This window comes from Lissotriton vulgaris, chromosome 11 (genome assembly GCF_964263255.1).
Source record: "Lissotriton vulgaris chromosome 11, aLisVul1.2, whole genome shotgun sequence".
NCBI classification, from domain to species: domain Eukaryota; kingdom Metazoa; phylum Chordata; class Amphibia; order Caudata; family Salamandridae; genus Lissotriton; species Lissotriton vulgaris.
In genome coordinates, this window is record NC_141699.1 from 398,445,891 (window position 1) to 398,472,293 (window position 26,403).

Sequence of the window (26,403 nt, forward strand, 5' to 3'; positions counted from 1 at the left end):
CAGAAGCAGGCCCTTGCACACTCACCCCCTTATTCCAGTCACTGGAGATCGCAGGCAGTTCCGACAGGGCCCAGTCACCTCGTGGGCGCCTTTTGCTCCAGTGACACCTTGCATCCAGCAGCAGCTCCGGGCGGATCGGGCTCTCTCAGCTGTGGCAGCAAGTTGTGGGAATAACTGCAGAGCGGAGCTTGCGATATGCACCAAACTCACAGCATAGGTGCACAGGTATTCAGTCACCTCGAGGCATTAATTATTTTGCGCTTGGGACCTCCTGGGAAGGATAATTGAATGGATGATTGCTCCGAGCTGCAAGAGCCTCACAACTGTGCTGGCATCTTCCTCGTGCCCCACCTTGCGCCCCAAACAAGAGTGCATCCTTGACCCTGGGGGACCCCTGAGTCTAACCCCAGAAACCCAACTCCCACAACCGAATACTTACCTTTGAACCGATAACCATATTTCCTCCATAGGATAACATTGACTGTTTTTCTGTGTGGAGTTGGAAAATCTAAGATCTTTTTAAAATTGTACTAAATAACAAAAACGCTTTTACTCACCTGTTTACAGGAAATGTCCCAGTGCAGTATCCAAGTATACTGCACTGTGTAAGAAAAGTATTCTGCAAAGTAATCTACTGGTCATTTTACTAAAAATTGCAAAAAACACAGTTGATGGACAGAATGCAGAACAATGTCTTACATGCACCCCAGTACAAAGACCTGTGCCTAAATCCATCGTTTTTTTGCTCTCCACACCACTCTAGGTCAGACAATGGCTATATGCAAATCAGCCTTGACCCTGTGCCTCATGGGAATAGTCCAGCCCGAACTACCAAGCCATGCCTAGACCGGAATCAAGCATCCAAGGACCGGTTTCTGGCTATCAGCCTTCTTCAGCCTGGATAGCTTGACTCCAGTGATGTGGAGAGCCTGGGACTCACGTCTGAGCATACCCAGCCCACTCGGGGTGAAAATTACAAAAAACACAGTTGATGGACAGAATGCAGAACAATGTCTTACATTCACCCCAGTACAAAGATCTGGGCCTAAATCCATCGTTTTTTTGCTCTCCACACCACCCTAGGTCAGACAATGGCTATATGCAAATCATTGTCCCTGTGCCTCATTTTACTAAAAAGCCTATACAAACTATTTACTGTATTTCCAAACCATTGCATTTTCAGTAACAACACTGTAATCAAAACAGAGTGCATATACAGTTGCAATCCAAACTGTGTTACAACTGCATTACTACTGTAAAGTATTTATTGCTTACCTGTGCCAGGCTTGCTTGGTTCTAGAAAATAAAATAACAAAAATAATATTTTTATACAAAAACAAATGGTCTGAAGTTCAGTCTTTGAGTGTGTGAAATCATTTGCTGACTGAGTGTGTACAACAAATGCTTAACACTGTCCTAAGATACAGCCTTACTCCTCGACCACACTTCCACAAATGGAGAGTAAGGTGCGATCTACTTTTGCCTCTGCCTACATTTTGGGTTCCACTGGACTCTTTGCACACAATACCTCACTTTGGTATAGTATATACAGAGCCAGCTTCCTACAATCAGGTGGATGGATGGATTTAGGCCTAGATCTCTGTACTGGGGTGAATGTATGACATTGTTCTGCATTGTTCTGTATTCTGTCCAACAACTGTTGTTTTTGCATCCCGTGCTCTCCATGCCACTGGAATCAAGCTATCCTGGCTGAAGAGGGCTGAAAACCCGAAACCGGTCCTAGGATGCTTGTTTCCAGTCCAGGGAGGACCTGGCTTGGCAGTTCGGGCTAGACTGTTCCCATGGGGCACAGGGTCAAGACTGATTTGCATATGGCTGGGTTCAAACTGGAATGGCATGGTGAGCAAAAAAACGATGGATTTAGGCCCAGATCTCTGTACTGGGGTGAATGTAGGACATTGTTCTGCATTCTGTCCATCAACTGTTGTTTTTGCATTTGTCACCCCGAGTGGGACGGGTATGCTCAGACGTGAGTCCCGTGCTCTCCATGCCGCTGTAATCAAGCTATCCTGGCTGAAGAGGGCTGAAAGCCCGAAACCGGTCCTAGGATGCTTGTTTCCAGTCCAGGGAGGACCTGGCTTGGCAGTTCGGGCTGGACTGTTCCCATGGGGCACAGGGTCGAGACTGATTTGCATATGGCTGGGTTCAAACTGGAATGGCATGGTGAGCAAAATAACGATGGATTTAGGCCCTGATCTCTGTACTGGGGTGAATGTATGACATTGTTCTGCATTCTGTCCATCAACTGTTGTTTTTTGCATTTCACACTGGTCCAGGGCTTTCCAGGCTTCAGCAATGTTTTGATTAAGGGCTTGTGCATGGTCACAGGGATATGTCTCACTTGTCTTGCCTCCCTGAAAACAGTGAGTAGGATTGGGCCAGAAAGGCAACATATGTCTTTTAGAATTCGGCAGGGAGCCCATCAGTCAAAGGGGCTCTGCCAGCCTGCAGTTGTATCAGCTCCTGGATTTAATTGTTGGTGAACTCCTGCTCCAGAAAAGTGATCTGGGTGTTACTTAGTCAGCCCAAGGCCACATCCTCCAAGTATGAGCCCACTTCCACAGGCTCCCTCCCCTGGGGTTATAAATTCTAGCTTCTGGCATACCAGTTTGCTGCCATGCCTAGCTGCGGGTTCTAACTTCAAGCCAGAGCTACAGCAGAATGTGCTCCACCTGCCCTTCGATGGGGAGCACCTCTTCGGATCGCAGGTTATCCAGATGCTCGTAAAAATTTTTTCAAAGACACAGACACTGCAAAAGCTGTTGAATCTCTTCAAATGCCTTCTTCCCGGGGTTCCTTTCTGAGGTCCCAGTATAAAGGGGACCCAAGACCACCTCGCCCAAAGCCACAACCTCCTATCGGAAGTTGCAGCAAGAGAAGAGCCCTTCACGGGCTAGTCAAGGGGAGGTAATAGGGGAAGATCTCTCGAGGTAGAGGAAAAGTAGAACATCTAAGGGAACTGCCTCTGCCAAGTAGCGACTCACTTTCCCTTCCCTCCAGTCACACTTCATCTACCAGGAATTTCTGGCATGCTGGCAAGATCCACACAATCATAGTGCAGTGTGACTGCTTAGAACTCATTGCCACCCTGCCAGACATCCCTTCGATCCTTCCTTGGCCCAGTACTGCAGTGACTATCACAACGGAAGCTCCCCTCACCGGGTGGGGGCACATTTACAACACTTAACCTTTCAGGGCATGTGGACAGCCCACAAACTTGTTTTCTACATCATGTACCTGGAGCCACTAAAAATCTTCTTCAGCCACATTCAGCACATAGTGGGGTCCTCATCCTCGCAGATAGCATGACTGCTATGTGCTACCTCAAGAAAGAAGGTGGCACCCACCCACCACAGTTGTCCGCATTAGCTTAGGGCATTTCACCGCAAATACTTGCTGGGAATAGACAACGATTTTGCAGACCTGCTCAGCAAAATGCGCAGCAAGTCAATGTGTGGGAACTCCACCCTCAAGTCCAGCTCCTGTACTTCCATCATTTGGGTTTCCCAAAGTAGGCCTTTTGGCTACTGTCAACAACGCCAAGCCTCGCCCCCAGGTTCCCACATCCACAGTGTATGTGCAATACTATTGGATATTTGCCTTCCATTGTATACCTCTGCCACTCTTTCTATTCGTGGTTTGCGGGCTTCAGCAAACAGTCATGGGCCAGACAACTCAGGTTCACCACTCTGCTCGACCTATCCCTAGCGCCCCACGAGAAGCTGCCTGGCCGGCCAGATCTTACCAAGAAACAGGGCACAGTCCGGCATTCAAATCACAGACAGGTCTATCGTGCGATTTGACTCCTGTATCCTAGAATTCGACTACCTCAAACTCCTTTCTCAGTAAAGGACCATCCTCTAAGAGGCACGCCGCCCCACCACACAGGCCTGCTATGCAGCAAAATGGGAAAGATTTGTCCATTACTGTCTCCCCAAACAGATTGACCCTCTCAAGCCGACTGTCCAAGACATAGTGTGCTACCTGCTTCCCTGACAAACATAAGGTCTCACCTACACATCTATCCAACTGCAGTTTCTGCCTTCCTTCTGAACAGAAAATGCATTCACTCTTCAGGGTCACTGTCATTAACCCCTTCCCCGCGGGGCTAATTGAAATTGACCTGCCTACACTTTTCCAGGCCCCTGCAACATCCTCCTGCTGTCCCCTGCTCAGTGAGAACAGCTTTAAGTCTATGCACAGCATGTGTGCCTACAGTTACACATGGCAAATACAAGGAGATGATGGACGGAGTGCTGAAACATTTCAGACACTCACCCTCAGTCACACATCTAGGTTGAATTCATCATTATTTAGCTCACTTCGCCACCCCAGTTCAGGCACAGCTATATGCAAATCAGTCTTGGCCCTGTCCCACGTTGGAACAGTCCAGCCGAACTGCCAAGCCATGTCTTCCCTGGTCCGGAAACAAGATTCCTGTGACCGGTTTTTAGGGTAACACCCCTCATCAGCCAGGCTAACTTGAATCCAGTGGCAAAGTGAGCAAGGGACCCATGTCTGGGCATACCCTGCCATACCGTGGCTCTCAATGCCACTGGAGTCAAGCTATCCTGGCTGATAAGGGGTGAAACCAGGAAACCGGTCCTAGGATGCCTGTTTCCAGTCCAGGGAGGACCTGGCCTGGCAGTCCGGACTGGACTGTTCCCATAGGGCGCATGGTCAAGACTGATTTCCATATGGTTGGGTTCAAACTGGAATGGCATGGGGAGCACAAAAACTATGGATTTAGGCCCAGATCTCTGTACTGGGGTGAATGTATGACATTGTTCTGCATTCTGTCCATTAATTGTTCTTTTTGCATTTGTTACCCCGAGTGGGACGGGTATGCCCAGACGTGGGTCCCGTACTCTCCATTCCACTGAAGTCAAGCTGTCGGTGGCTGATGAGGGGTGAAACCCCGAAACTGGTCCTAGGATGCTTGTTTCCAGTCCAGGGAGGTCCTGGCCTGGCAGTTCAGACTGGACTGTTCCCATTGGGCACAGGGTCAAGACTGATTTGCATATGGCTTGGTTCAAACTGGAATGGCATGGGGAGCAAAAGAACTATGGATTTTGCCCTAGATCTCTGTACTGGGGGGAATGTATGCACGTTTTCTACATTCTGTCCATCAATTGTTGTTTTTTCACCTACAGCTACACATGCCACAAATATAAAATGTTACTTACCCTGGAAGCATCTCTTCGTGGCATGTAGTGCTGTAAATTCACATGGGTCTATTCTTCCTCCCTGGAAGCCTCAGGTTGCATTGTCTTTCTAACTCTTTTGGCCGACATCTTTTTCTATTTTTTGTTGCTCCAATTCATCATTACCCTTTGTGTGGGGAAAGAAAATCTAAGAATAGAGCTGATGCCCATGGGCATTACGAGTAATAAGAGGAGTCACTATACCTTGTGACTCAAAAGACTTCTTCGGAGAAAAATAAGTTGCACATGTCCTTGACCAAAGCTAGATGGCAGAAGTATGCAGAGCATGTGGCTTTACAGCACTACATTCCACAAACAGTTGCGTACAGGGTAGGTAACATGTCCCTAACTGTCATATTCCAACAACATAGAAATAAAGTCCAACCTACATTCAAGTTATATATAGCCTTTATCAGATTTATGGGTCTTTAGGATTGTGTCATGTCCTATCTCTGTCTCTTACCCTGCCTAGAGTTAGCATTGAATGCTTGAACTTGCAGCCTCTGGGGTGTCACATGCTCAAAGTCATTAACTTGATTATTCAATTGAAGTACACCAATATTGGTGAACACTAGTGCCAGACGACAGTACCCACCACAGAATTTTCCCATTAAAGCAGGGCTTTTGGATGACGAGCCGAGTCAAATGTAGGGACCAGGGAATTAAACTTCAAAGGGCTGGGAAGGTAAGATAGCTGCCACTGGTCCAGAGCAGATAAAGAATTACACATTGCACCAAGAATGCCCTCGGAATATACAGCCATTTCAGAGCAACAAGAACTAAAACTAGATCTATTTGATCCACTGGACAAGCCTGATTCCCTACCACTCCATTTGTTCGCAGTGACCTCCGCTTTTATAGGTGACACAGTGCTGGAAATTTGGAAAAGTTCCAGCATGTGAGCAAAATGCTTAGGTCACACTTTGGGTTACTAACCATCTAAGTGTGCTAGCATACTTGGACACTCCCTACCTTGGTTTTTAGTAAATGGTGACTGACAGCCTGCAAGTCTAGCACCTAAAAATTACCCCAAACTGCTTGTGGTGAGCAATCCCGCAGTGAGGAGAGACAGGGGTAACCTGCAAACCCGATCTCCAGCTTAACCTTAATAGTTTATCTTGGGGGCACTAGGGCTTGAAACGAGTGAAGGGTACATGTGAGATTATTTGTTGGCATGAAATGAGTTTTTCTAGGACTTCTGTTTTTCAAGGATTGATTCTAATCAGTGAATGTCCATGGTATAAAGTCATTAGTACTTGAGCAGAAGTTGAGAAGTGTTATTGTTTGATGTAATGGTTTAATTGTTCCTGTAACAAAATGAACAAAATGTTTTCCTGCCTATTTTTATGTGCTGGAAGCAGGGCAGCATGAATCCTAAACACACCACTATGTAGATCACCACTTCAGGCACTGACATGACCTCTGCTCTTCATATCTTATGCTGTGTACCTCCTGCTCTTCCTTATAAAATGGATATCTATATCCTAGCCACCAATGATAGGACGTGTGATCCTAAGGAGCCAGAGGGGTACCAAGGGCTACACTTGGGTTTCAATTTGGGGTGGTGGGATCGTCTTAGAATATGAGGTTGTACTCACCACACAGAGGTGGGGGATAAGCAGTTCCAGTAGTGTTCCTACGCCCTGGAATTAGAAGCGAGATATATGAAGGAGAATAACACATCTAATATTTTACAGGAGCAGAACAGTACAGCAGGTATGCCGGATACTGCAGGAATTTTGAATGTAAAGAATCCATGAAAGACTCAACTCCACGGTAAGACTGAAATCTTTGAAAATGAATGTCCCTTGCATGACTTCACAATAATGACTGGTGGTGTGAGGAGGTGTAGGGCATGGGTAGAGGGAGCTGTACCATGGATACAGTGCTGGAAGAGGTAGCGGTAGGCATGTCGAAACTGGGTAGCATCAGTACCAATACTAGAAAAGCAGGAAATGCTTCTTATCAGGCCTGCCCCTCCTTGGTGGAGATGTATGTTCTATGTACTGAAAACATGAGATGCTGTAGGTCTGGGTTGAGATGAACTGGTAGAACCAATGGTGGTAATGAGTAAAGAGATGGTCCAGTTCTATTTCCTCAGAACATGTAACATTGTCTCTGCTTATTTTTAAAATGTGCAGGGACGCCTGGCAAAGACGCTGCATTGAAATTGTTGCCATTGATGCCATCCGATTTCGTGACACACGAGAGCAGTTTACTGGAGCAAGCATCGAAAGGGACCTAAACAAGGTGGGTGCTTCAGTGTGTCTGGGAAACTGTGGTGAGGACCCTGGAGCTAAGCTAAAGGGGCAGAATCTCAGACCTAGTAGGTTGTGGTAGAGGCGTGATCCTAACAAGCTCAGCTGCGAGGCATGAATAAGATGTCCATGTTGTTAGAAATAGGGGTCTCTAGTTGGCCAGGGCTTGCACCTTTGTCCAAGTAGGGACCCTTCTTCCTAGTCAATGTAAGGGAGTTGCACTCCTAAAATAACCCCTGCTCACCCCCTTGGTAGCTTGTCACGAGCAGTCAGGCTTATCTTAGAGGCAGTGTGAAAAGCATTTGCGCATAACGACAGTAATACAGTGTAAGCACTACAAAAGGACACCATACCAGTTAAGAAAAATAGCCAATATTTTTATATACCAGACCAAAAACGATAAGAATCCACAATAAAGTACTTAAAATTCTACAGTTATCAAAATATGCTTTAAAAGCAGCTCCTTGATGTCGATAGCTCCGTCCTGGGCTATCACGGCATCGTGAGCATAGAGATGCAGGGCGCCGAGGCCCTTGAAGTCACTCACGTTGCAGGTCGAGCTCCTTTCTTTTGGGATCCGCAGCGCTGGCGTTGGCAGGCATCTGGTGTTGCAGTGCAAAGTGCGGAGTGCAGTGCCCTCAGGTCACGGTGCGATCAGCTGCTCCATGGCGGCTTCAGATGGTGTCATCGGTGAGACCAGGGTCGCGGTGCGAGGTGAAGGCGGGGCTCGTCACGGTGCTTGCAGGTCATGGTGCAATCAGCGGCGTAGTTGCTGAAGTGCTGACGTCGGTTGACGAACGGGAGTCGATGGTGCCGGCGTCGGTAGGCCAAGGCTGCGGTGGGGGAAGGGCTGTGCATCGTGTAACTTTACGAGCGGTGCCCTCGAACCACGGTGCAAGCAGCGGTGTCTATTTCGGCGTGGAGCAGCGGCGTCGGGGAGGCCAAGGCATTGTTGTGAAGCGAGGCGGTGCGGAGTGCGGTGCCCACAGGTCGCGTTGCGAGCATCGGCTTGGTGGCAGCATCAGCATGCATTGGCGGTGAGAGCGGTGCGGCATTGCGGCGGTGCTCTCTGCAGTGCTCAGGCTTTGGCGTGAGGCGGTGCGGAGTACGGTGCCCACATGTCACGGTGCGAGCAGTGGCTTGGTGGCGGCATCAGCAGGCGGCTTCGGTGAGACCAGGGTCACGGTGCGGCATTGCGGCCTATGCGGGGGCCTTCAGGACATGGAGTCGGCAGCAGCATTGTAGACATAGTTGAGTTGCTTTTCTTCTGTCGCAGTTCAAAACACACAGTCCCCAGTGCTGAGGGCAGAAGAGCTTGAAGTCTATGCTGTTCCTGAGACTTCTTGAACAGGTGGCAAGCTCTACCTCAAGCCCTTGGAGAAACTCACAAAAGTAGATTGCAGAAAGTTCAGTCCAGTCCTTTCACTGCCCAAGACAGAAGCAGCCACTGTAGGCCAACACAGCAAAGCACACAGCAAAATGCTAGTCCCTCCTCACAGCTTCTCCAGCTCTTCTTCTTGGCAGTCTTCGCGATCCAAGAGAGTTCTAAAGTTCAGGGGTCTGGTCCCCAGTATTTGTATCCAAAAATCCTTTGATCCTCTAGGCAGAGGGTGTCTTTGCCCAGCCAGAACCAGTTCTGCCTTCTCTGGTGTGATTTCCCAGCAGGGGGTGGAGACGGCATTGTCGGAGGCAGACCAGGCCCTTTGAGGTGCAAAGAAATCTCCTCCCTCTTTCCCTCGTAGCAACCCTGGTCTATTCAGCCCTTTCCTGACCTACCTAGACTATCGGGAGCCACCCTTGCTTCCTAACCATCTGTCGTCCAAAACCCAGACAGGCAATCCACATTCCAGCAGAGGCACACGGGATGACTGAGCAAGAAAATACCTACTTCCTAAAAGCGATATGTTCGAGGCATGTGGGCTGCTGAAATCATATCTTAGCATAGATCGCCGCCTAGTGTTGGGTCTGGATGTTTGCACCTTGTTGTCTTGGAAGAGTCTTCGAAGTATCACGAGATATGTGACTCCTCCCCTGGACTACAGTGCGCATGGGCATCTTCTCCATCTTCAGATTGTTTTTTTCCGCCATTGGGTTCGGATGCACTGCAACAGCTCTAAATTCGAACCGAAGTTTTCCAACTTTCTAACACTAAAACCTTCTACATTCGACGGTATTGTTTCCGCTTGGTATCCCTCAACTCGACAAAACTTCCATTTCTCTCCGGTCGTCGATGCGGGCCGTTGGGCCTTTTCGATGCCGCGTGGACCTCCTGCTGATGGAAAGGACCCCGTTTAAAAAATGCCCAGAGTGTGGAGCCAAATTTCCACACAGCGACAAACATAGAGTATGCAACAGGTGCCTATCTCCGGAGCACAACGAAGAACACTGTCCAGCTTGTGCTCTGTTCCGGTCCAAAAAGACTATCCGGAACCGAAGAGCTGCTCGACTAGAAATGCAGCGGCAGGCACAAGAACCGTAAAACATTTTCGACGACGAACATGAACTCTCAGAGGCAGAGGGCTCTGAAGATCTCGAAATAGTCACCGTAGAGGACCAGTCGGACTCCGATGACCAGATCACACCGGGGCAAACCGTGAGTACCAAAGCCCCTACCCCACCTCCACCTCCACACAAGGCTCCGATCAAAGCATCGCCTAAAAACCTTAGCCGCGACCGAAACACCGCTTCAGAAGCCCCGCCTTCCGGCTCAGCTCCGAAGACCACACCCAAGCCTTCCGGTACCCCGGGACCGACTAAAGCCACTCAACCCAAAAACGTTGTTGACTCCAGTAAGGTCGTCGATCTGAACACTGCCGTTGAGCCAAAAAAGGCAGTCGAGCCAAAAAAGGCCTTCGAGCCAAAGAAAGCCGTCGAGCCGAAAAAGCACGTCGAGCCGAAAAAGCACGTCGAGCAGAAGAAGGTCGTCGAGCCGAAAAAGGTCGTCGAACCGAAGAAGGTCGCTCAACCGAAGAAGGCCGTCGAATCGAAGAAGGCCGTCGAATCGAAGAAGGCCGTCGAACCGAAGAAGGCCGTCGAACCGAAGAAGGCCGTCGAACCGAAGAAGGCCGTCGAACCGAAGAAGGCCGTCGAGCTGAAGATGGCCATTGAACCGAAGAAGGTCGCCGAGCCGAAGAAGGCTGTTGAGCCGAAGAAGGTCGCCGAGCGGAAAAAAGCCGTCGAGCCAAAGAAAGCTGTCGAGCCGAAAAAGGCCGTCAAGCCGAAAAAGCCAGTCGAGCCGAAAAAGCCAGTCGAGCCAAAGAAGGCTTCACATCATAAAGACGTCCATCCTAAAGAGACACTCGACCCGAAAAAATCCGTCCAGCCGAACAAAGCAAATTCTTCGGCGCCACGGACAGAGGAGGAAGAACTCTTTCACCCAGATCCACAACAAAGACTGTATATAGACCCTAAGACAGGACATATAGTCTACAATAAAAACAAAAGAAGACTGGACACTGAAGCCCCTTCTCCTGTTCCTCCTAAGAAAAAGGACTTTGGCACATCCCCTTCAAGACCTTACACACCTCCTCCTTTCAATCCCAACATGCCTTATGTTCCATATTCTCCTTCACTTGTAGATTATGATCAGGAAGAAGACATGGGGAAGATCCTCAGGATGATTTGATACCACCTGATGATGGGGGGAACCCAGATGACACATGGAGTGACCATAATGATCCTGATGACACAGAATATACACAACCCATACCCGAACCCACTCCATACCCCACAAAGCCGTCTCCTACTGACGACACTGTTGCTTTTAACCAACTAGTGGACAGAGCAGCTCAGTATCATGGTGTACACATGCACACTGACCCTATAGAGGATGATTTCCTATTTAACACCTTCCCAACATCAGAGAAGAGTGTATGTGTACTCCCTATGCTAAAAGGGGTACTAAAGCACGCACCAGACATCTTTAAAGACCCAGCCAGGGCGCGTGTCCTCAATCCAAGGATTGAAAAAATATATAAACCGGCCCCTATAGACTGCTCTTATATCAGGTCTCAGCTACCACTAGACTCTCTAGTTGTGTCTAACGCTAGGAAAAGAGCAAACTCACAAACAACGGGTGATGCTCCCACTCCTGACAAGGAGTCAAACATTTTAGAAGCATCAGGGAAAAGAGTGGCCTCTCAGGCAGCAAATACCTGGAGGATTGCCAATACACAAGTTCTCCTAGCACGTTATGACAGAGCACACTATGACGAACTGGAGGGATTATTACAACACCGACCAGAACCCTATAAGGCAAAAGCAAACAACCTAATACAGGAAGGGAAATTCATCACTAACACTTCCATAAAATGCGCCATTGATGTAGCTGATACAGCCGCTAGGTTTGTCAACACTAGTGTATTGCTACGCCCGCATGCCTGGCTTCGCATTTCAGGTTTTAAAAATGAAGTGCAATCTACCATACTCAATCAACCTATTAACCAAGATTTCTTATTTGGCCCTGCAGTGAATACCACCTTAGAAAAGATGAAAAAAGAAACTGACACTGCTAAGTCCATGGGTGCACTTTAATTTCAACTGTCTAGGAGCTCTTTTCGTCGCTCATCCTTTCGAGGCTCAGACAGAGGCAACACATCACAAACATCTTCATCATTCAAAAGCACTACACAAGGCACATTTAATAGAGGCTCCAATAGAGGAGGTTATAGAGGAAACAATAACAAGGGCAGAGGACGTGGTAATAACACCTGAGTCTCCACCGCCCCCAAACAGTGACTTTCTCACACTCCCTCCAGACCACTTAACACCAGTCGGAGGACGATTAACACAATTCCTACCAGTCTGGAATGCCATTACTACAGACAGGTGGGTGAGAGAAATTATCCAGTATGGTTACTCACTTCTACTCCACCCAACATACCACCCAAGCACCGTCCAATGTCCAAAGAACACATCACGCTGTTACAAAAGGAGGTGAAATCCATCCTAGGAAAAGGCGCCATAGAGCCGGTCCCATTACAACATCAAGGGACAGGGGTATACTTTCTATACTTCCTCATTCCCAAAAAAGACGGCTCCCTCAGACCAATATTGGACCTCAGACCTTTGAACCAATACATTCACTCAGATCATTTCCATATGATCACTCTACAACAAGTACTCCCACTACTCCAGCAAGGCGACTTCCTCGCAACATTAGACCTCAAGGTTGCATCCTTTCACATACCCGTACATCCAGCTCACAGGAAATACCTCAGGTTCACAATAGAAGGTCAGCACTATCAATTCAAAGTCCTCCCCTTCGGAGTAACCACAGCACCAAGGGTGTTTACAAAATGCCTAGCAGTAGTGGCAGCACATCTCAGAAGGCAACACATCCATGTGTTCCCCTACCACGACGATTGGCTCATAAAAGCCAACTCGTACATACAGTGTGCCAGCCATACCTCACAGACAATCCAGCTACTGGACAATCTAGGATTTTCAATAAATTACCCAAAATCACATCTGCAACCCTCCCACATACAGCAATATCTGGGAGCAACAATAGACACTTCAGTAGCAAAGGTATATCCAAACCCAACAGTGGTGGGGAGCACACAGTGTTGTTAAAATACCCCTCACACACCAACAGGCCCATTGGTGTCATGCTTCATCATCGGGGTCTTCGCACCCCTCTACGGGATGCGGCATGCTACGACCGACGACTACGTGGGAGCACTATTCTTGGACTATGTGTGGGTGTGTGTGGGGAATTGAATGTACGTGAGTGGTGGGTTAAGTGATGGTTAAAAAATACCTGACTCGTGGGGTGAAAAATAGACTTTTATTAAGCTCCCGGCTGGTATCATTAAAAGGGGTGCAGTGGGAGGTTGTTAGTGTATAATTATGTACATCAACCTCATTTGTGCGTCTACATGAACATGTTTCGGAGTGAAAAACTCCTTCTTCAGGACGGGGTTTGCACAAAGATCCCCACCTTACTCACATGGATGTAAATGTAAAAGTGTATTATCCAAAAAGGAAGTGAACTATAGGTGATATGTACCTAATATGTAGTTCAAAGTCGTAGTCTCTCATCGCCCAATTGGCGTATATTAAAGACCTTGAGGGAGAAAAAGAACATTAGATACTTGTTCTCACAATAATCTATTGCTATCTTGCAAGTTGCGGTGACCTTAGCAAAAAGTGAAGGGTTGCTGGTACCTACATACATATATTATGCCTTAAGTGGTCATGCACCCTGTAAAGTAAAGTGACAAAGACTGGACAAAACACACATATAACATTAAAAAACACACGTATTCGTTTTTTGCATTGCTGTGATATGTGGAGGGAAAAAAACAGGAAAGCGATTGTCTTACTTTTTGATATTGATTACAATGCTCCATGAGCCTTTTACGTGTATTGGGGGGTTTCCATCTGGCCCAATTTGTAGCGATCTGAAAATGTGAAAATAGGCCGTTTGAGTTCTCCTACTTACAGAGTCCATCTGTTGACCTCCTCTTTCAGGGTTTAGTTAACTCACAGTTATTCAGGAGACGATCTGTCCTCTTCCCCTCCGCTGATAATGCCACTGTGGGGAGAGGTGTGCCCTTATATACTGTCACGATGTACTTAAAATTGCCAATTGATTCGTAAATTGAAGGCGGATATATGCCCAAACAAGGGCTACCCTTGTGTCAATATGTGCCGGTAATGCGCAAGTGCTCACTGTTTCAGTTCTGCGCATGCGCGGTAACAGTGTCCCGTGCAAGTGGTTGAGCGCATGTGCCGGACTGAGAAATTATTCTGCGCATGTGCGAAAACGCTGGTTTCAGTATTTCTTGAAGCGATAGTTACGATCCAGCTGGGGAGGGTCCTACAAACTGGTGTGGCATCCGCAGTATTTGAAAATTGGTATTGATAGACTAGTTAACAAACTGAAGGATGTTATAATGATTATTACCAAGTAAAAACTGGCCAAATATTATGTGTGTTCCCAGACTTCGAGCAGTTACCATCAGAAGCAGGCTTCTTTGAAAAAGAGCAGAGATGGGTGTTCCGTCTGGGAACACACATAATAGGCCTCAATGATGCCATACCATGGGGCCAACTACGCTAATTTCTAACTAGAAAATGCAATGAGGAGTACACAATCAGAATCTACATCACACTCTTAATATACCTCTTTTATGTACTAATCCATGCTGATGTTAATGAGTACCCTATTTGGCCCCTACATTTCAAGAACAGATGCATACTGGTAAGTAGCATTTGCCTTTCAAACACAGAATGTAAAAATCACCTTTACTAAAAGATGCATCGTTAGATTCTGAGTTCAGGCATAATTAATTTTATTTTCCCACTTGTTCCCAGGGCCAGTTATGTTTATAAGATGTTATAAACAAACTTCCCATTCTGTTCTATGGGGAACAGGTAGCCTTGCAATAGTGAAAAACGAAATGGGCTGTAATTCACTATCGGGACATGCCACACACGCCAGGGCATGTCCTACCTTTCACATACTCTGCACCCTGCACACTAGGGTACTTTGGGCCTACCTTACGGGTGCCTGACATGTAAAAAAAGGGAAGTTCAGGGACTGGCCAGTGTGTGCACCGGCCAAGTCAACATGACAGTTACAAACTGCGCGCAGACTCTGCAATGGCAGGTCTAAGGTACCTTTTCTGGGCTACTCACGTGGGTGGCACAAGCCGTGCTACAGGCCCACGCGTAGCATTTGATTCCCAGGCCCACTCAGTGCACTTTACTAGGGGCTGACAAGAAAACCAAGCAGCCAATCATGGAAACTCCAATCCATAACATACTTTATCACAGGAGCACTTGCACTTTACCACTAATCAGCAGTGTTAAAAGTGCGCAGAAACACTACGCCAGCAAAAACAGAGTCAAAACCGGGAGGACAGAAAGCAAAAACTCAGGGGAAACATGCCAAAAGATGCCAAGTCTAACACATGTATCTCAATATGGTAATGGCAGAAAACAATAAAGAACCGCTGTTTTAAAAGTTAAAAAAAAATTAAAAATTAAGAAACACAGGCCACATGGTAAACCAAAAAAACACAGGGAGTAGTTAGAACCTTAGACCTGTCCAGGTAGGGCAAATGTTCTAGACAGAAAGGGTGTATTAACAATTCTAGTCCTAGGAGAGTGTGGACAGGATTCTGGACCGTCATTGTGGTGCGGGGATCCTGGACCTTTGTAGAGTGGGTGAGGATGCTAGACATGGTGTTCTGTGGCAAATGCCTGTCCCAGGCAGCGTAGGCTGGAAATCCTGGAATTAGCAAGCAACATTCTCACGCCATGCAGAGGACTTTTAACCCAACAACTGGCTAGCTGTTTGTTAAATCTAATGCAGGAAAATGTAAAGCAGGACTAGTGTTTTTTTGTGGGCCATTCAGAGGACTTCTGTCCTAAAAAATCTGTCCATCGCCTGTACTTCGTGGTGAGACTTTTGTCTGCTGGATATGGGTTTTCTTGATTGCAGAGTCACCATATGGTGTTCAGGACTTGCATTATTTCACTAACCTTGCTTGAAAGTGCTTTGACATTTGCTTACAGTGTGTGCGTCTTCCTGTATTTAATGTACAGATTGTATGTTGCTTGCTTATTGTATTATGTGTATGTCTCAGCCTTTTTGTGTCATACATGAACGGTTAAACAGAGGGAAGGGGGATGTGTTAACAACTGTGGCATGGCGAAAAAGTAAATATTACTTAAACGTTTTGTATAGCTCAACCTTCAGTTCCCAAGCGCTAATGGTAGGAAAGAGGTTCCACAGAAACTTAGAAACTGATTTGAACGATATACTGGGGTTCTTGTGTAGTCGTTGGTTGTGGTAGGGCAAAAGGCTGAGAGCCAGAGCCAAGCATTTAAAACTCATTCACCTACTTTGTGTCACAACTATTCATGTTTTAACTGTAAACAGTGCTTAGAAACCTGCTTATAATGTAGGACAAAGTAGCGTGCTAGCTTAGTCTACATGTGAGCAGCACAGCTTGCTGAGCTGTTGAGCAGCTCGCTCTGTTACCTCAGGGATTTCAGGAGGGAATATCATAAGCGCTTTGGCATTGTTCTTTTTAGGTTTCACCTGCACAGCGCTTGTGTTGTGCTTGTGAAATCTCTTGAATGTAATATGTCTTAAAAGGTGGCTATTATCATTTCTCAATTACCGAATTACTGTGTTAATTCGCTTTCGTATGGAACTTTTTTTTTGTTACCTTTCTTTGTCTGCACGCATTTACGATACCTCTAAAGCTGTTCACATGATTTAAGCCCCATTCACTGTCAATATAAGATCTCTTCCCATGGAAATGGCATACAGCTTCTAAAAGAATGTTGGAATGTTTGCTTTTTATTACTTAGTTGTGTAAAGCAGATGCTTTAGCCATAGAATGTTTGTGACATTTCCTATTCATGCCTCAGTACTTTTCTTTGCACTTTGTAGGCATTATTTGTGAGAAAGTGGATCTATATATACTGGACAATAATGAAGTACAGTGTGTATAGAGTCCACAAACCCCAAAGGTATCACAGAGGTTAAAGTCAGGACTGACCTTACTCTCAAAAGTGGTAGCTTGGTCGAGCAGTAAGGCAGTACCAGAGGGCAGTGCAAAGCATTTGTTGTACACACTCAGTCAGCAAAGGATTTCACACACTCAAAGACTGAACTCCAGGCCAATGGTTTTTATACCCAAAGTTACAGTTGTTTTATTTTTAGAACCAACAGGCATAAAAATATACTATGCTAGATATGAGAACTCTCATGTAATTACTAAAGTGTGTCTAGACTTGAGTTGCCTTCAGCAACTCCTGTACCTATTGTGTTCACCAACTTTATTGCTTGAATCCAGTGGCAAAGTGAGCAAGGGACTCACGTCTGAGCATACCCTGCCACACTTGTGGCGGCCAAAAGCGGTACAAAAGCGGGTGGTGATGGACGGAGCATCTGAATCAATCAAACACTCACACCCTGTCAAAAGATCTGGGTTTAGTCCATCACCGTTCTTTAGCCCACTCTGCCACCCCAGTTCAGACTTGGCTATATGCAAATCAGTCTGACCCTGTGCCTCATGGGAACAGTCCAGCCCGAACTGCCAAGCCATGTCTTCCCTAGACCGGAGACAAGCTTCCGAGGACCGGTTTCTGGCATTCCAGCCATGTTCATCCCGGCTTGCTTGAATCCAGTGGCAAAGTGAGCAAGGGACCCACGTCTGAGCATACCCTGCCACACTTGTGGCGGCCAAAAGCGGTACAAAAGGGGGTGGTGATGGATGGAGCATCTGAATCAATCAAACACTCACACCCAGTCCAAAGATCTGGGTTTAGTCCATCACCGTTCTTTAGCCCACTCTGCCACCCAAGTTCAGACTTGGCTATATGCAAATCAGTCTGCCCCTGTGCCTCATGGGTACAGTCTAGCCCGAACTGCCAAGCCATGTCTTCCCTGGACCGGAAACAAGCTTCCGAGGACTGGTTTCCGGTTTCTGGCATTCCAGCCATCTTCAGCCCGGCTTGCTTGAATCCAGTGGCAAAGTGAGCAAGGGACTCACGTCTGAGCATACCCTGCCACACTTGTGGCGGGCAAAAGCGGTCAAATCATCCTTTCCACTCACCATACTTTGAAACTATGGCCATGAGAGAGACGAGGAGTAAGAGCACGCTAGCTGCTGGGACCTCAAAAGGTACTTTGGACAACTATTTTGCAAAGGGGGGCTCTCTCCTCATTGATGAAATTACGATATTGGAAAGGCGAATATCGCAAGCAATAGACTGGGTAAGGCGATCATCCATGGGCACAATAGCGCAGGCTATGAGCACGGTAAAGAGACTGGATCGCATAGAGTCTGACAATGGGGAGAATGGAGCTAGTGGTGTGTTAGATACACCTGACCTAACCATTTCCACCCTATTAATCAATGATATCGACACGAGTGCCCCTGTAGAGTTAAGCTTATTACCCCTACCCCAGCCCCCTCCTCCCCCTAATAATGTCATTGTTAGCTTGGCTAACACGGATGACACTACCGATACAGTCAGCTGCCCTACGCAGGGGGAAAGGGAAGGAGCCGTTCCAAAAAGGAAAAGAGGGCCACAAAACCCTGGGGGGCGCAAGGCTATGGTAGCAAAGCACAACCCAGCAACGGAGGGAATCAACTTGGGATCTGGTAGCAAGGGACATACCCCCCCTGAGGAGAAAGATGCCATTACCCCTGCCAAATCCCCTCCCCCAAACACCACTTCAGACACCCAGTCACAATGTAACCTCATGTGACGAAGATATCACCCTCTCTGATATCGGCACTCTTCTGAAGTCACTTTTAAGCCCCTTGGAGACGCGCCTAACTAAGATCGAAGCCAGATTAGTGTCAATTGAAAAAGCTACGGTCCAACTAGCAAACATCCCCAAAAAAGATAGTATTGTTGCCAAAGGTGGGGGGGGGCTTAGGAATAAAAAGCCTGCATCCACGCCACTAGTAAAGGAGGTGGCACCGGCCTCCAGGCCCTCTCAATTCCAACAGCCCGCACCCCACATAGTGTCCCCCCAGTTGACTGATTGTGCCACATCTTCACGTCCCCCTGAAAGGCCAGCTGTAGTTACACAGGGAGACCAGGGTATTAACAAAAAACACAGGGTAGTAAACTTACCGCCAGAGGCGAGTCCATATACAGTTATCCTAGCGGGGGTTCCGGAGCTAAAACCATCGTCAAAAGAACATGTTATGGCTCTTAAAAACAAGGTGATCAGTTGGCTTTCCATCAACAGGCCCATCCACCAGGGAATAACGAGTGATGTCCTTATGGTGAGGAGAGTCCCATGGTTAGGTAACACATGAAAATCGATCAATGGGGATTGTATCCTAATTAATTTCAGGGACCCCTCGACCATATCTGCAGATGGTCCTACCCTGACTTTGGAACATCTATCCAGTCCTTACCTCTATCTTTCTTCTATCCTCCAGCGACCCATGTGAGACATGAGGAGCGATGGGAGACAATCTATAGGAGGGAGGGAAGATGGGGGGACAGAGGGAGAGGAGCCACATTCCGTCCTGCTGCCCACTATCCGGTCCATATTCCAACCTTCAATAGGTATAGTACCCTGGATTTAGTCGACTGACAGAGTGGGACTATGAGGGGGGAGGCAGCAAAGCGACCCAGGGGCTTTAAGGAAAGGGGAGCCACTTCCTCTAAATTCTGCTCCAATAACTCCTGTGGGTCAGCTTGTTGTTAGGTGCAACATTCTTCCAGAGAAGTTCACACAAATATAGCCGGGACCATCCCCAGTTTGAGTGAAACTATACATGAACAAATTCTGACATCCCCCCCCCAAATGCACTTACAATAGAATAGGTAGGGAGTCGAGATTAGACTATATTCTAGTCCCAATTTCGTCGTGGTCTCATATCATTGACTTCCGGGTGATATCTAGGGAGGACAGTGACCACAACACATTGAAACTGGAATATGCCCATCCAGGCATTGATGATAGAGGGCACGAGACGGTCGTCCCTGGAAATGGGTTAGCACTGACGAATAACAGACGGAGAGTTAGGTGGGAGAAGCTTGCCTCTTATCCAGAGAAGGTATCAGGGCTTTATGCCCGGGTTATTCCCACACTTGAAAAGGTTTGCACACTAATGGAGCAACCTAGCATGCCGGTTATCAACGAGCAGCTGTGGCTGTTCCACGAGGACATGGTTAAGTCTGTGGCTGATGTTTTCTTTTCGACAGGAAAGAGTGGTGGGGGTCACCACACCCGCTCCACTTGGTATAATGCTGCATGCCGCAAGGCTAAATCTGACCTGCTGACCTCGATAAAGGAAGGCAGAGACAGATCCGAGATCAAGGCCAGGAGAAGGGCTTACAAGTCCCTGATCTCACATGCTAAAGAGTGAATGGGAGCAGGAGAAATGGGAAAATCTCACAATTTCATTATCCTGTAGGGATTCACGTGAATTCTGGCGCATTGTAAACTCGGGGTCTGAGGAGTTAGCCTCGGCAATCGAACCCAACATTTCGCCCAAGGCTTGGCAGGATCACTTCCAGTCTCTCTATGGGGTTGATGATGGCACCCTTAACAAACCCTTACCGATCACCAGTACGGTATTAGAGGGGGACCCCTTTACCGAAAAAGGAGGTGCGAATAGCCATCGCAGCACTGATACCTGGAAAAGCACCTGGTTTGGACGGCTTACCGGGTGACCTATTTAAACAGGAGCCCGACGTATGGGCACCATACCTAGCGACGTTATTTAACGCTGTTCTAAGGGGTATGGATATACCGGGTACTTGGCTGGGCGCAGAGATTGTCCCTATTTATAAGAAGGGGTCGCCTCTGCTCCCAGCCAACTACAGGCCTATCAGCCTCATTGATGTAACTCAGAAAATTTTTGGTAGGCTGATACTTGACCGCTTCCAAAATTGGATTGAGGAATTTGCCATCCTAAGTCCCTATCAGGCCGGGTTTAGAAGAGGGGTTTCAACAACGGACCAGATCTTCCGTCTGAACCTTTTGTTCTGGAAGACTGTGACAATCGAGGGCGGCAGCTTGTACACAGTTTTCGTGGACTTGCGAGCAGCCTTCGATTTAGTGCCGAGAGATAGACTGTGGATTGTCCTGGCGGAGTTGGGGATCCCGGCGGATATTCTGTCAATTTTGATGAGATTACACCAGGGGAACTTCGCCCGGGTTAGGTGTGGCAGAAGTGGGGCACTCTTGGATAGTTTCCCCGTTGGCAGAGGGGTAAGACAGGGCTGTGTGCTTCCACCGACCCTGTTCTGCCTCTTTGTCAACGGGGTGATCAACCACTTGAATAGGTTGGTTGATATCGACGCTCCAAAGCTTAATGGCAGCAGGGTGCCCGCTATTATGTTTGCGGACGACACCCTGCTGCTATCTATGTCTCCCATGGGTATACAACGGGTTTTGGACGGGTTTTCGACCTTTTGTGTGGAGCGAGGGTTGGAGATCAATGCCATTAAAACAAAATGTATGATCTTCAACCCTCCCTCCTCAACTCGCCCAAACCCTACCATAGGGCCGTTGAGACCAGAGAGGGTCCTCACCTTTGAATACCTGGGGGTAACCATCAATCAGAATATGACTTCGGACTCCCACTGTACCAAGGCTATCATGAAACTGGTCCAGCTAACGGGTCGAATCTGTAGGATGGCAAGTAGGTCGACTTCCAAGCCTTTTGGTCCCCTTATCCATATCTATAAAATGCAGGCAAGAGGGGCCGTTACCTACGGCAGAGAACTGTGGGGCCATGCAATTGCCAAGAAACTACAGATTAGTGAGAATAACTTTATAAGGCAGCTGGCAGCTCTACCACCTGGCACCCCCCTCCTCCCACTGAGATTAGATTTGGGTCTTAGACCTATTACTGAAGAATTGGGACTGAAACCTTTAACCTTTTGGCGCAGAATTTGGAGCTCCCCTGAATTATTGAGCTACAGGGTCGAGCTCATGGAGATCCTACGCCTACCAAATGCTACCCTGATCCCTTGGCTGAGATATATCAGACAAACATGCAAGTCTCTAGGAAGGCCGGAACTATGGCTTGACCTGGGTAATGCTTGTGGTAGGACCCCACGCAAACTTCTCTCTCTCTCTCGAGAGAGAGAGAGTTCTACGAGCAAAAGTTGCTTGTCTCGATTGAGGGTACACGCGAGGGGTCTCTAACTAATCTGTTCACCATGTCCAAGGACTCATACCTCCCAGAGCCTGTCCTTGATGGAATCAGTCCCGTCCTGACAAGGAAACTATTCATGCAGTGGCGTTACGGCACTCTCCCCCTTGGGGCCTTTACGGATCGTTGGGGTAAGTCCCAGCCCTCCGCACAGTGCCCAGCTTGCCGACATACTCATGAAAATGATCTGCATATTTTATTTTTTTGCAAAGCCTATCAAAGAGCAAGGAAATACTGGCTTGTTCCCCTCTTAAAAAACCTAGGCTTCAGGCTCTATCTCCCAGCCTACAGAATATTAAAGACAGATCTATCCCCTCCTATTGTGTTTGCAGTGGCAACATTTTTAACAGCTATGTGGTACATTCGCAACCGTTGCATTAAGCTAAATATTGACAAAAGCATTGCCTGATGATTTTCCTAAATGCAATGCACTGCAATTGTTCCTTTTCTAACATACTTTTGTAATGTTTTAACTCTTGTTTACTTGTACTGTTTTTTACTTATCCTCCAAACTTCTTTTTAACTTGACATCTTTTTAATCATTTAAAATTGTTGTAATCTTTTATGATCTATATTGATCGAAATAAAGACTGTAAACAGAAACAGTTAAAAGGGACTTAATTTGAATGGTGCAGAAGGTGCACTGGCTCTGGGGACAAAAGCTCTAGGGAACCCACTAAACCCAGATTTTTGCTACATTTTACTATTAACCAAGACCGTCACAAGTAAATTGATCTAGCAGGCAATATGATCATGATTTGGATGTCTGCAGCAGGTGCAGTAGCAGCAGGACCAAAAGCTCCAGGTATCCCACTAAACACCTAATATTGTTTTATTTTACTACTAAACAGACAGTCACAAGTGCAGTTACCTTGCAGACAACAGAGTCATGATTTGAATGGTGCTGCAGGTGTAGTGGCACTTGGCCCAAAAGTTGTCAGAACTCCTCTGAACACCTAATATTGCTATATTTTACTACTATACAGGCACTCACAATTACATTTATCTTGCAGTTAAAAGGGGCTTGATTTAAATGGCGCAGCAGGTGCAGTGGTACCAGTGCCAAAATATCTAGGGACCCCACTAAACGCAGAATATTGCTTATTTTTACTACTAAACAGGTAGTCACAAGTGCAGTTATCTGGCAGACAATAGGATCATGATTTGGATGGTGCAGCAGGTGCAGTGCCACCGGGGCCAAAATTTGTCAGAACACTGCTAAACACCAAATATTGCTATATTTAACTGGTAAATAAGCAGTCACAAGTGCAGTTATCTTGCAAGCACTAGGGGCATGGTTTGAATGGTACTGCATGTGCAGTTGTCAGAACTCCTCTAAACACATATATTTTCAAAATGTTGCTATTACTTACCCACACTATTAACAGGAAAATGTATTGCCTTTTTGTACTAAACAAGTCATAACACCTTAACCTCTTCAGAATGTCCGCCGCGGTGCTGAAAAAACTATGCATCCTCCACACTCCCACTGTGGCGTCTGACGGCCGGGGGCGGTCCGATGCATCACAGAGGTTAATAGACTTTCTGGTAACTTGTATTGTACAATAACTCAGCAAGCTCAAACTTACAACAAAAAACAGCTTATTATTAATCACATACACAAAATTGATTACATTTACCAATGCTTGTTCTTCTAGGCTTACTGCGGGTTCCAGGTCAATTCATTTTTTTCACAACAGAATGCGGCTGTTGCTACTGGCAACTGGGGATGTGGAGCCTTTAATGGACACCCGAAAATGAAAGGTATGTCCTGGAATTTATTTATTCTTAATTTCTCTGTTTTTATTTCCATCCCATGGTTTGCAAACAGCCTTGAAAATAGATCTGTCTTGCCTCTCTTTTTGATGAATTATATAGCACACCCAAGCCGAAGCTTCCCCCTCAAAGCTCCCAAGTGCTAATAATACTCCCTAAAACGCACACAATGAGCTTAGAAAGAGACCTAAAGCACAGGGCTTATGATCCTCTCCCTCAAGGCCTGACCTGAGACCAACCCTGCTTCCTAATGCAAACACAAGCTGCCCCTGCCCCTGAAAGTGCAAAGGGCACTCCTTAAAGGCTCACCAAGCCGAAGAGGCTCCTTAATATCTACATTTGCTAACACTACTACAAGTACAAATGCTACATTTTAGAGCAGCCCCACCAAGCTGGCACAAAGGCCTAAAGCACACACAAGGAGCTAAAACTACTCTCCAAATAAAGCACAGTCTCAAGATGATCCTTACCTTAATTGTCGGACCCGAGAGGGTACTGCTTCTTAATGGTCAGTCCTCAAGCGGACTCTTGCTCCCTTAAGTAGACTATGGCTGAAGATGGTCCCTAAAGCACTCCTTAAAGCACCCCACAAACTAAAGCGAAGGTCCCAGCCACATGTATTACTTTTAAGGAGACAGCCTGGGCTGGTGCTACAACTAAACACATAGATCCTGGGCTAAACCTAGAGCTCAGACCTAGTCTGTTGTCTAAAACGTAGGCCCGCTAGGTGGATGCTGCTTCATAAAGTAGAGTATGCTGTTTGACTTTGCTACCTAAATTGCAGACATCAGACTGTCGCTGCTGAGCAAACATACATCTGACTCTTGCTAACCCTAAAGCAAAGACTGTGCAATGCCAATGTTCCCTATGGCACAGGGCCCTAGCTGATGCTACTCCCTAAAGTACAGACCAGGACAAATGATGAGGTATGGAGGATTTGCATGAAGCTCAGACCCTGGCTGGCAGTGCCCGTATAGCAAAGACCACAGGCCAACTTTGCACTCTAAAGCACAGGCTCTAACGTATAGGATTTGCATGTTTGGACATTCACATCTCTTTGTAAAATACAGTTCCCAAACTGATGTAGTTCTCTAGTGCTTCTTAAACTTTTTAGAACCACAACCCAGTTTTTAGAAGTACAAACTTTTGCAGACCCACAATGCTTTAATCAACATGAGTTGGGTGGTTTTTAATGTAGCTAACTCATTGTGTGGTAGCGCAGTGTCATTTACTGACAGCACATTTTCCATTGAAATGGCCACTCAGTTTGCACAGACATACAGTTTTACTGATAAAACTATATTGCGCCCAAATTATGCGTGGAAATCGGATTTCAGTAAACATTTATTTTTATTTTATTTTTATTTTGAAAGTTTTATATAGCGCGAACAAGATCTTCGCAGATATCAGAGCGCTTTACAGAGGAGGGGAGCATATATACACAGATACATCAATAGTGTTAAAAGTACAGTGAAGTGATATCATAAACAATCAAGTAAGTCAATTTCAAAGTCAAACAAAAATGCAAAGGGTTCGAACAAGTAGTACAGATGAGTATCGAGTCTTTGAAGTTGATCCCCAGTAGTGGTTCAAGTGTATTTAGCCATGAGGATCGCTTTTACTTCTTTCTTGAAAAGTATGGTAGAGGGGATGAGTCTGATTTCAGGGGGGAGCGAGTTCCAAATCCTGGGAGCCATTCCTGAGAAAGAGCGTTTATAGGTTTTTTCCTTGCGGAATCTTTTAGGCTTTAGCAAAAGATTGTTTGTGCCTCTATGTTTCTGGAGCCTCCAGAAATCGTCAGCTTCTGAGCGAGGTATCTAGGTGAGCTCAGGTGGACAGCCTTGTGCGTCAAACAAGCGATTTTCAGGTGTATTCTGGCTTCAAAAGCTAGCCAGTTCAGGGATTTGAAGTCAGGGGAAATGTGTGAGTGTTTTTTTGATCCAGTGATAAGTCTCGCTGCGGCGTTTAAAGAGGCTCTTATGGGTGCCGTAGTAGCTAGGGGGAGACCGCAGAGGGCGGTGCTGCCGTATTCTATTCGAGGTATGACTAGTGATTGTACCGCAGTTTGGAAGTCTTTGGCTGGCAGGAAGGGTTTAAGTTTCCTAAGGGTGTTGATTTGGTAGTTCGCTCCCTTAGTTGCTTTGTTGATGTGTTCCTGCATGTTGAGATTGGTGTCAAGTGTTATGCCCAAAGATTTCGCTGAGTCCACGATGGTGGGTTGAACATTGAGTAAAGAGTCTCGATTTGTTTTGATTCTTTTAAAATCTTTGTTTCCATTACACTTCAGAATTACAAAAAGGTGCTTAATATTTGCTTTTCTAAATGCTGAATTTGTACAGTTCATTTACATGTATTTGCATTTTGTTTTGTTTTACATACAAATTACATCCTATAGACTTTCCTTTCATTCTCCCTGTACCCCATAAGATTGTCACATATTTCACTTTACTTTTCTTTCTCTGACTGCAAAGTATGGGGAGTTTG

General features: G+C 46.6%; 1 protein-coding gene across 1 annotated transcript in view; it reads left to right on the plus strand.

Moving 5' to 3' along the window:
* Window positions 1-26,403, plus strand: part of LOC147679864 (poly(ADP-ribose) glycohydrolase-like) — a 471,979-nt gene that overhangs the window by 374,756 nt on the left and 70,820 nt on the right. The window contains exons 12-14 of the mRNA XM_086943423.1: window positions 6,923-7,001; window positions 7,367-7,475; window positions 23,802-23,907. Of these exons, the coding sequence (XP_086799549.1) occupies window positions 6,923-7,001; window positions 7,367-7,475; window positions 23,802-23,907 (294 nt within the window). The remainder of the gene's footprint in view (window positions 1-6,922; window positions 7,002-7,366; window positions 7,476-23,801; window positions 23,908-26,403) is intronic.